General features: G+C 40.2%; 1 protein-coding gene across 1 annotated transcript in view; it reads right to left on the reverse strand.

Annotated features, from left to right (window-relative positions):
• Window positions 1-12,145, reverse strand: part of PPP1R21 (protein phosphatase 1 regulatory subunit 21) — a 95,928-nt gene extending 83,783 nt beyond the window's left edge. Inside the window, exon 1 of the mRNA XM_027865530.1 lies at window positions 12,069-12,145. Within this exon, the coding sequence (XP_027721331.1) occupies window positions 12,069-12,125 (57 nt within the window). The 5' untranslated portion in view covers window positions 12,126-12,145. The remainder of the gene's footprint in view (window positions 1-12,068) is intronic.
• Between the last annotated feature and the right edge of the window lie 156 nt (window positions 12,146-12,301).

A 12,301-nucleotide genomic window follows, 5' to 3' on the forward strand; every position in this document is an offset into this window, starting at 1 on the left:
ACAAATACTTAGCATAAATACACACACACACACACACACACACACACACACACACACACACACACACAAAATGTAAAAAATATCAATGCATTTGCTAGTTTCTTTTGAGTCCTGGCAAACTGATTTTCATTTCGTTCACGGTTCTTAGTACCAACTCTTCAATTGTACGCATTAGGTTTCTATTGTACAATGAACGAATTAAGTCACTGTAATAGAATAAAGAACCCAAAAAAAGATGTGTTTCTAAATTTAATTGCCCATACAAATTGACAAATATTTATCGAGTGCTTACTATTTCTAAGATAATCTGTTTGACTAGACATCATAGGATCATAGATGCGAAGTTGGAAGGGACCTTAGAGATAGGTACAAAAGAGATACTCTTACAGCATAGCTAGGGAGACAGGATATACTGATAACTAACAATACACATAAGTGCTAAAAAAAAAAAAAGCATATACAGTGAGTGCTATAGGAGTTCAGAAGAGGAAGAAATCAATATGAACTGAATGAGGTAGTCATGGAAAAGTAGGAATTCAGTTGGTTTTCAGAGGAATGGTAGAATGTAGACAAAAAGAGAGGCAATAGAAGGGCATGCAACCACAATGAGAGAACATAAACAATGACAACGTATTTTATTTGGTTCAACTGAGGCACTAGAATCCTGAAAATAAGTATTAGAATTCTGGGAAATCAAAGCAGGTTCTTTTCTGAGGAACTAAAGAATATGGCCATTCCTAAGTCTCCATAGATTCAGGCTGTCATCTGGAAAAGAGAGAAAAGACATGCTTCTTTGTTCCCAAAAAGAACCAAGGAATTTTAAAATATTGAACACTGAAGTTAAGACTCCACAGAAAACTAGATAAAGTGATAGAATAAAAGGAATTAAGCAGGACCTTCAAAGAATAGACTAAAATAATATGATGACTTCCGGCTACAAAAACAACAATGTACATTTGGACTGTGCCATCATGTTAAGCGATTGCATCTGTACATGATAACTAAAGTATTAAGAGACTGAAAGAAGATAAAGAAAGAAGAGTCTCCAGCAATCTAACTTAAAGTCTAAACTGAGTAACTGAAGCATAACTAGGTCCCAACCTCATAGCCACAAAGGACTGAAACTTAAGACAACCACTTTTCCAATTGCCCAAAATTCAATCAACCAATCAGTATTTACTGAATATCTATTTTGTACAAGACACTTCTAAGTACTTTCAGGAGAATACAGAAAAGAGTGAAATAGAGACCTTGTCCACAAGTAGTTTGTAATCCAGATCATTTGATCCTCATAACAACCCTGGAAAGTAGATGCTATTATTATGCCCATTTTATACATAAAGGAATTGAAGCAGACAGAAGTTAAGTGACTTGCCCAAGTTCACACAGCTAATACGTGTCTGAGGCTGGATTTGAAAGAGATGTTCCTGACTCCAGGTCCAGGGCTCTATCTACTTTGTGACTCAGCTGTCATAAGGCAGCTGCAATTGAGAAATTTCTGGGACTCAGAAATGCTGAAGTTCAGAATGAATTAAGGCTGGCATTAAATTCTAAGGGCAAGGGGAAAATTATTCTAGCTGTATAAGGAAAAAATTAGTATCAAAGGAAATAAAAGACCACTGCTCTGAAAATGAGAAAATAAAAATATACAAATTTCTTAACTCTAATTTTGCTTCATTTGTTTTTTCTGCCAAGAGAAATGATGATTGTACTGGAGGGAATATAATGAGAGTTAATAGGGGCTTGTAACCCAAGATAAAATAAGTAGCTAATGAGAGAGTGATTGGTTGCCCTGGATGGTTTTAGGTCACCAGGCTCAAACGAAAGATATCCTAGAATACTAAAAATAAAAAAAAATCTGACAAATGTGATTCCTGAGCTACCATCAAGGAACTTATAAACATAGTGAACATAGGCCTTAATACAGGACTAGGAAGGAATAAATACTGTTCTGATTTAAAGAGAGAAGAGAATGCAGAATGCATAATTGAGGCCAGTGAGCTTTACTTTGTCACTAGGAAGATCCCTGACAAGCTGGAGAATACCCACAAGAGGACAACTGGAATGGTGAAGGGCCTTGGACCATGCTATATACACAAGGATTAGCTGAAGAAATTGGAGGTGATTAATCTGGAGGGGAAAAAAAAAGGCTTAGAAGGGACATAATAGTTATCTTCAAGTATCCGAAGGGAAGGGGTATTAGATTTGGTGTGTTGGGTAAAAGAGAAGACAACTAGGCTCAAAGGATGAAAGCTGAAGAAAGTTCCTTAATTGTAAGGAAACTTTCCTATCAACAGAGTTATATAAATGTAAAATGGGCTACACTAGAACATAGATTCCCAAAGTAAGCGAAACTGCCCCCTGGGGGGTGCTGAAACAATTGGGGGGGGTAGTAGCCTTGGGTACAATTTGGGGGTATTGAATAAAAATAAGGGAGCAGTGGAAACATAAAGAAAGAGAAGAGAAGAAATTTTTGAAAAACCATTTGTACATGTTTCATCAGTTGTGTAAAAGAGTTAAAAGTCATAGTGATTACATTATTTTCCAAATAAACACACAAAATTCAAGTTATAACCAATCAGTGGTAAAGTCCGCCATTGGTTCTTAACAAGCAAATGTTGGCATGCCAGCGTGTCACACTGTCTGAAGTCCAGAATGCACCAACAGGAATATGTGCATGTAACGACTTATTTATAATACGATACCACACAGTTACACGACGCAATATTGGGTCATCAAAATTTCAATGCAGGTAAAAACCCACAAATTTGCCATAAACTATTAAATTTAAGATGCATCATTTAAAAATATATTTATATATTATATATTCTTACAGATATGTATATTTTTTAAATGATGCAAATTAAAAAAAACTGTTAAAGGGTGAAAGAAAGTAGATTTACAGGGGGGTGCTAAGTAATTTTTTTTGAAAAGGGGGCAGTAGGGCAAGTAAGTTTGGGAACCTCTGCACTAGAAGGTTATAAACACTGACCCCTCCCCCATAACTGAGGTCTACAAGAGAAGCATAGATAACAATGTGACAGGAATATGTTAGAAAAAATTCGTGTTCATATACAGTTTGAACTAGAAAGCTTCCAAGGTTCTTGCCACAGATCCTAAGATTCTGTGAAATACGCTAGTATCACAATCATATCAACAAAATGTAATCACTTGTTACATAGGCAAACATGGTTACCTAAAATAAAGTGAATAAAATAGAATATATTACAAAAGCCTTCTTTCAGTGTTTATGGATTCAGTTTAACCATGCAAAGGTTTGGATGCCCTTTTATGATACACTAGCTATGGGGCCAACAAACTATAGTTGATGGGCCATATCCAGTCCAATGCCTGTTTGCATATAGCCTGTGAGCTAAGATAAAAACCATTTCTAGTTCACTGGCTATACAAAAAACGGGGAGTAGAACAAATTGGGCCCATAAGCTATAGTTTGCCAAGCCCTGCACTAGATTACATTGCTACTGACAATATGGAGCACAGGTCCTTTAACTCAAACTCCTTCCAATTATTGTTGTTAGGGCAGTTTGATGGCGCATTGGATAGAGCACCGGCCGTGTAGTCAGAAGAACTCAGGTTCAAATGTAACCTCACTTACAAGCCATGTTACCCTGGGCAAGTCACTTCACCCTGTTACCTCCAAGTAAACAAACAAACAAACAAAAAAAAAACAAACCAAATACTGTTGTCATTAAAGGACACAATTCTGACAAATTTTTTTTTAGTATATCTATACTGTCTCTCGTTTGATAGAAAGACAATGATATAGGTAATGATACCTGACAGTTTCAAGTCCTAATTGTACTTTTTAATCCTAAGACATTTGATAAGTCTATGCTTCAGCATCACTATTAACACTAGTCCTCTCAGTTCCTCCATTTCCTGATCTGCAAAATGAAGGACTTAAAACATGATTTCTAAGAACCTTTACAACTCTTCATCTTATATTTAGCATTTAAAACCCTTCACAATATGACCCCTTCCTACCTTTCAAGACGGCTTACATTTTATTTCCCTCTAGGAATTCTACAATCTAGCTACACTGCCTATTTGTCATTCCTCAAACACAACACTCCATCTCCCAACTCAATGCATTTGCACTGACATGCCTAGAATGCTCTCATCCTCCAACTCCAATTCCCATATCTTTGGCTTCCCTTCAAAACTCAGCTCAAATTCCATATTCCACAAGACATTCTGGGCCCCATCCTCCCTTTAGCTCAATGCTAGTGCCTTCCCTTAGAATATCTTTCATTTACAATGTGTAAACCTTGAAGGTACATAGTTATTCACATTTTCTCTTCCTCTTTGAGAAGAGGAACCCCGTTTCTGTTTTTACCTTTCTTTATAACTCTGGCACTTAGCAGAATGCCTGCCACAAAGAAACACTTAAATTCTTGTTGACTGAATGACTAACCCAAGAAAGGTTTGCACATCCCTATTAGCTGTGTATCAAGAATATCACCAACTCTGAAAACCAAGTCTGTAATATCCTTCTGGCTTTTCATCAGCTTCTTTTGGAAAAAATGATTAGTTCTTCCCCTATTATTTTCCTATCACCTTCTTCAAATGAGATAAAATGCATAATCCTACATAGAAAACAAGGCTATTTCCAAACATTGCTGCTGCCTCTTCAGCACAGCAATCTTCCTGTACAGTTTTTTGTTTGTTTGTTTCAGGACTCTCACCACCGACCAGCCCTCTGTGTGAGTTGTTTTTCCAAGAACAGCAGTGAACTAAACAAGCTCTCTCTTAGCCCCAACGTGATCAGCAAAATTTCACAAAATATCACACTTAGAAGACACCTTCGAGGCCAATTTGTCCAACCTATGCCCATAAAAGAATTCCCTTTCCAATATACATAAAAAATATAAGTATTCAGCCTTTCCTTGAATACTTCCAATGAGGGTGAACACAACTTTCTGAGGCAGCCTCTTCCATTTCCATACAGTGCTATTATGAAAAAAAATTCCCCTTACAGAGAACCTCAATTTCCCTCATTGTAACTTCTACTCATTTTTCCTAGGTCTGCTCTTTGAGGCCAAGCAGAGCAGAGCAAGTCAACTGCCACTTCACATATAATGGTCCTTCTGATACTGAAGGCAACTATTGTGCGCCACTAATTTTTTCTCCTGGATAAATATTCCAGGGCCTTCAAACCATCTTCAATCAACATTTATGACAGGATGGCTTGTCAGAGAATTCATTCTGAAACAGTGAGTTTTTTAATATCTCCTCCTTCAACAACCAAAACTGGGCTCTCATTCACTTTACTTCCCCCTACAGAAATTTAAGATGATAAGACATCATCCACTTTAGTTAATCCTCATTTCTTAAGTTTGAAGGTATCAGAGGACATCAGTGATGAAATATATGTTATCAACCAACTCTGAACTCAAGAACAAGCAGTATAGGGTACCTGCTAACATTTGAAAAAATTCAGATATTCTTTCATCCATGGGTAGGGTCTGGGGAAACTCTCACCTTGTCTTCCAGTCTTAGCCATTGATGAAGATAGTCTATCCTTAACTTATCACTTCAGGGAATAAGATCGTCAACTGGTTAAGACAAAATCAATTAAAATAATTTCAATAACCTGAACTACATATTCATCTGGAGTAAGGCTCTATGGTATTCTGTCTCTAGTACTTTGATTTGAAAGACTCTTATTACAAGACTCTTAAAGAGCTATGATAAGAATACTCAAGGTAGGGATTAGAAGAACATCTAAGTAACTAACTCATCCAGAGCCTCAAACAGACTATAGGTCAGCATCATTTTAAGATGCCAAGAACCCTAGATATCACAGACCACTCCATGTAATAGAGTGGAAAATGTAATGGAATAGGAGTCAGGAAACCTGGGTTGGGCCCCAGCTCTACTACATATTACCTGTGAAGCCTTGGGCAAATCATTTAACCTCGTGGGGCCTCAGTTTCCTCATCTGCAAAATGAAAAAGAGCATGATGTAGTGTAAAGAGCACTGGATCTGTAAACAGAAGACCTAGGTTTGAATCTCCTGACTCTGCTTCCTAATAATTGTCTGACCTTTCTGAATTTCAGTTTCCTCATTTGTAAAACAAATGAAATGGACTATACAATCTTTTGAAAAAAATCCCTTCTTAAAAATATAATCCTATGAAAGCCTTGTCTCTGCCATTAACTAGCTGTATGTATTATTTAACCCTGTGGGCCTCAATTCCTTCAGCTGTAAAATTATGAGATGGACCAAATGGTCTCTTGAGGTTTTGGTGTTTTTGGTTTTTTGTAAACTGAAATTCTATTATTTTAAGTCTCTTAAGTGTCTGGAAAGAAAAATATACAATATCATAATTCTAATCCTACCTTCCCAAATATCAACTACCCTGTAATCACAAGCTAAAAATTTTCCTAAAGGCAAAGTACTCCAAAAGACAAATTTAAGAAACAACAACACTGCAAAGTGGCAGAAAGACAGACTTCTGGAGAAATAACTGAAGTTTAATTTCCCTGATGCTTTTTCAAGCTCTAAAAGGAGTTTTGAAAAGAGGCATCTTAGGTGCAGCTAGGTGGCACAGTGGATAGAGCGCCGGCACTGGAGTCAGAAGGACCTAAGTTCAAATCTGGCCTGAGACCAGACACTTGACACTTAATAAGTGTGTGATCCTGGGCAAGTCACTTAACCCCAAATGCCTCGCCAAAAAAAAAAAGGAATGCAAAAGCTCCAGCAAAAAAATGAGGATCCATAACAAATTTAACAAAAAGAAAAGGACAGAGTATTTCTGCTGCAATGGGAGTAGAAGAAATCAATGGATTAGATACAAAACCGGGTGTGAAGTTCATATTTATTCTTGGAACAACTACAGTTTCTTTTTGGATCCAATATTGACAGAGGAGTCCCCCTGTTCCAGCTTTAGACCAGAAAACTCTTCTGAAAATGCACTCTTGAAATTTATCAGTAATCTCTCTCCTAAGTAGCCAAACAAATGGCATTCTCCTCAGTCTAAATTTTTTCTGCTCTCTACAGCATATGACTTTGACTACCCCTTTTTCTATAAACTCTCTCTTCCCCTTGCCTTACAAGATAACACCATGCAGGGTTTTCTTTCAGTTCCCTGACCAATTATTTGTGTCTTCTTGGCTAGGTCATCCCCACATCAAAGTAATAACTCAAGGTTAGTCTTTGGCCTCAGTTGTCTCTCTTTATACTCTCTTCCCTGAGAAACGAATTATTCTCATAGCTACAACTATTATCTCTACAAAGATGACTCCCAAATCTTTAACTTCAGCCATGACTTTTTATCCCCAGACATATATCCAACTGCATATTGGACATTTTCACTTAGCTGTCCTCACCTTCAAATAGCTTAGATGATCTCAGAAACAGCAAAGCCTCTCACACCACCAGCCCTACTTCGAGCCTAACCCTCAATATCACCAAGAGGAATATCTCCTGTAGAAAAGAGGACTTCCATTTCAACTATCACAAACACCAACCACTGACAAACTGCTACCAATGAGCAGGTAATGCCAAGAGACAGAGAAACAGCAGTGACCCTGAGACCACTAGCCCTGCTTCCAAGCTTAGCCCTTGCCGTTCACAGTCTAGGAAAGGAAGGCTAGTGGATAAGGGGTCTACCATCTCTGCCAATGCCAACCTACAGCCACTGACAAACTGGTTAAGTCCCAAAGCCATGGACAAAGAACCCCTCTTCACAACCCACCACTAACCCCTACAGCTACAGGCCAGAAAAGCAATTATTTCTACAAGTACTGCAACCCCAACCTCCTCAGAAGCCACAGCTATTAAAGATCTGGAAAAGAAAGTTCTTGCTACTGTCAAATGGTTCAATATCAGAAACCAATGTGGATTTATTAAAGGAAGTAACATTAAATAAGAGGAATTGCCATCTGCTTTGCCCATGCACCCAAGGATCATGGGTCTTTCCACATAAGGTACAGCTGAAATTTCAGATATCTTGTCTCCCCCATTAGAAAAGGAGCTCCTCAAGAGCAGAGACTGTCTTGCTTTCCTGTTTGTATCCCCAACACTTTACACACTGTTTTGGTGCTTAATAAATGTTTTTTCCTTTCATTCATGCATTCATTTTATGTGTTGGGGCCATGCAACATCTTTCCCTTCCTGATCTCTCCAGCGCTAGTGCCCTGCTTAGCACAATCCCTGGGACCGAAGAAGTACTATAAATGGTTATACCCTGCCCTTCCCACCCACCGACAAAAATACACTTGTATTTATTTCATATATACTTATGTGTAAACATGTTGCCTCCCCAATAGAATGGAGGTTCCTCGAAGGGAGAGACTGTTTAATACTCATCTTTGTATCCTCAGTGTCCAGCAGCACCTGGCACATAGGAGGTACTTAATAAATGCTTGCTGATCAACCTCCTTACTTTTGTCAGTAGCACTAACAAACCTCAAGGTCATTTCTGAATTCTCCCTCACAACCAAGAATCCAATTAAACACATAGGCTTGTCCTTCCTCCTGCAATATCCCTTTCTTCTAATTTCTATTTACAACATTCTAGTCTAGGACGTTGGAAATAGGAATACCTTCATACCTCACTCCAAGATTATTACAATAGCCTTCTCACTGTTCTTCCTGCTTTCAATGTCCTCTAATATACCTATACTACACATAACCATCAGATTAACCTTTCTGAAACACCACCGTCATTATGTCACTCTGCTACTCCAAAACCTTCTATTACTCCCCACAGTCCATAGGGTAAAATCCAAACTCCTTAAACTTCAATACCCTTTTAATAATCCTACATATTGATAATTACAGTAAACTTTGTAAAGTTCTGATCATATTGCTTCCCCAATCAAAACCTTCACTGGCTTATAGAAAAAAGAGAAATACACCATTTCCCATAACTCCCCATCATATACTCTCTACTCTGGACATGCTAGTCCCAAAACATGCCCTGTACTTTCCTGTCGCTGTTCCTTTGTTCACACTATTCCCTCCACCTAGAAATGCCCTTTTCTCTTCTCTCTTATGCTTTTTTCATGACCCTACCCAAATTAAACTTCCTCCATAATCTTCCCGAAACCCACAGCTGGAAGTAAATTCTTTCTCCTCTAAATTCCCATAGGATTTTGTAAATAACTCCTTTATGTCTCTTCACATCCTATATGGTATTAGTTATTTATGGTTTCATCATAACTCTCTCAGGTTTTCATTAGCGTGAGGAAAGGAGGGGAAAATTCTTCATATTTGTAACCCCCAAAGGGCAGAGCATCATGCAAAGAACAGACATAATTAAAGGCTGTTACCATGACAGACCAGGCCAGGACCCTGTTCAACCTTGTTTTCCAATATTCCTCACCAGTCAGTCAACAATCATTTATTAAACACTTACTATGTTCCAGGCACTGGGGATAAAGGAAAGACATAAACACAGTCCCAGCTATCAAAGAGCTCACACCCTAATGGAGGAGACATCCAAATAACTACATAAATACAAGATATATGCAGGGTAAATGAAGGGCAGCTCAGAGAGAAGGTGCTAGCAGTGAGGGGAGAGGAGGACTGGAAAGGTTCTGCAGAAGGTGAGATTTAAGTTGAGTCTTGAAGCAAGTGAGAGAAGTCAAGAGACAGAAGGGAAGAAAGAAAGCATTCCAGGCATGAAGAACAGTCAGTGAAAGGACAGAGGTGGGCAATGGAGTGTCACGTGGCTTATCAGGAGCAGCAAGGAAGTCACTGTATCTGGATCATAAAGTTCATGGACAGGAATAAAGTGTAAAAACACCAGAAAGCTATGAAGGGGCCAGACTGTGAACCCTCCCTAATCTGGTGGGCTTATCCAATCCCCTCATTCTCATTTCTTCCCTCATAATGTTCCAGTTCCTCACCCAACCAACATGAAATATCATCTCCTCTCCTCGAATAACAAATCCTAGCCAACTTTTAAATCAGCTACAAAACTCCATGATGCCTTCCCCAAACTAATAACCTGCACTCTTCCTGCTCTGTATTCCTAACGTAGAGCATTAATCACATCCTGCCTTGTATCTTAACTTTTTAACGTGCATATCTTGTCTCCTTGATGAGGCTAAAGTTCCTCAAAAGACATGCCATGTATTTCTCTGTATCTCCCTCTGCATCTAGTATTATACAAGAGTCAGAAAGCAGTTTAGTATAGTCAGCACCAAGTACTCTATCAAGTAAAAATTCAATAAATCTAAGTGGTGTGTCTATAGAGTAATGAAACTTTAGTATGGTTGGCTGAGTGTGGGTATTTTATTTTTAAGATTCCAGCCTTTAAACCTTATTCTATATCTTTTCCTATACACTTATTCCAGGACTGATAAAGAGATTTTTGGAACTCCTTCAAAGCAAGTTTATCAACGAGAAAAGTCACTCAGTATCACTACTTTATTCAAATCTTGTGAAGTATGTTGTTTCATTGTCCCTGTTATTAGTAATAAAAATGGAATTATCTAGTTTTGTAATGTGCCAGGTGGCACAGTGAGATAGGAATGCTGGACACGGAGTCAGAAAGACCTGGGTTCAAATCCAGCCATTAACAAGTTTCATAACATTTACAAGTTTCATGACCCTAGGCAAGTCACTTAATCAGTCAGCTTCTTCAACTATAAAACTGGGATAATAATAGCACCTAACTCCCAGAGATGTTCTTAAGATTAAATAAGACAGCATTTGTAAAGCACCTGACTCTACAGAAAAAGGCTTGTTACCACTCCCTTATAACATGGCTTTTTCACTTTGGCCACAAAAAGTTTTTGGATTTTTCAAAAATACAAAGCACAGAGCTTTGCCACCATTTATGATACTACAGGATTCAGAGTTGAATGAGACTATAGAGAAAAAGCATCTATTCAAACTCCTTCACTTTACTGATAAAGGAATATGAATCTCATAAAGCGTGTAACTTGTTCAGGGTCACATAGATAGCTGAAAAACAAGGATTGGAATCTGAATATTCTGACTACTGCAAATCTAGTGGACTTCCACTACATTACAGTTACCTCATATTCAAAAGAATGTGATCCATACTCTGAAAGCAGAGACAAAACTCACTTAGAGGTAGAATTTTGGAATCATATAATTATAGAAGGTCAAAAGCTAGAAAGGATCTAAGAGAACACCTCATCCAACCAATATGGATGCTTGTTTACAACTGGGTTACTTTGTCTAACTGTTTTTATAGCTATCTGATGAATGAAGCAACCACAAGATAAAGAATTCTTTGTCTCTGGATTCTCAGGACCCTAAAAAGGAAATAAGTGCCTGGGTGCCTCACTCCCGGCACAAATGCCACAGTTTTAATACTCATTACATACTCTTAAGGACTCTTTACACACCCGCCTTTGCAATACGGCTGATAAAGAGCAGACTCAAATGGGAACAGCCCTTCACCCCGCCCGTTAAAACAATTAGCGGGGCAGGGAGCTCCACAAGCTGGACTTGGTCCCCACTTAATTTCATTCAACAAGTGTAGGAGCATCTCTGTGGATAAACAGGTGACTCGGTAGACTCAGCTCAGCTGCGTAAGATAGGACCCAGCTCTTCAAAGGGCTTACAACATCTTCCAGGGCTAGACCCGCCAATGCTCTGAAGAGATCCACTACTTCCACGCCCAGGAAATCGAAAAGGTTTCACAGGGGGATGGTATGACCACGAACATCCGGATGTTAGTGCAATCGCCAATTCCTCCTTTTGGGAAGGGTGAAGTGGTCCCCATTGGCTGCCTGGGGAAACTGAGGCTAAGGACGGGGGAAAGCAATCCACCTGCCCTCCTCCCCGAGCCTCAGGGACAGAGGCCGGGACTCGCAGGCGAGGAGGCGCCAAACTCTGCCTCCATCGCTCCGTCCCCAAGGAGCCCCGGACCCCGCCCAGCGCCCCCCACCCCTCGCCCTGGGCTGCAGGTGTACAGAGCGTCGCGGGGAAGGGGCCGCTCCGGGAGCATCCGCCCGCCCCTTTCCCCGGGAAGCCGCCCTCGCCGCTGCTATGGCAACGCGGGGCGGCGGGGCCGGGGTCCCCCCGGGCGCCGTCCCGGGGGACACGGAGGGCTGGCTACCTTCGAGTACTCCTGAGCCAGCTTCTGGTACTTCCCCTGCAGGTCCGCCGCGGCCATCGCGCCCCCCGCACCGTCCGGGCCGGGCTGCCCGGCTCCAGTCCCGTACCCTCCACCCCCAAGCCCCTGAGGCTCTCGCCAGCTCGGCTCCGCCAGCGCCCTCACTGGGCACCGGGCTCTCGGCAGGTACTCGCCGCCGCCTCAGCAGCCGCCGCGAAGCCTCCACTTCCGGGTTC

The sequence above is a fragment of the Vombatus ursinus genome, unplaced genomic scaffold (genome assembly GCF_900497805.2).
Source record: "Vombatus ursinus unplaced genomic scaffold, bare-nosed wombat genome assembly UNPS02014778.1, whole genome shotgun sequence".
NCBI lineage: Eukaryota > Metazoa > Chordata > Mammalia > Diprotodontia > Vombatidae > Vombatus > Vombatus ursinus.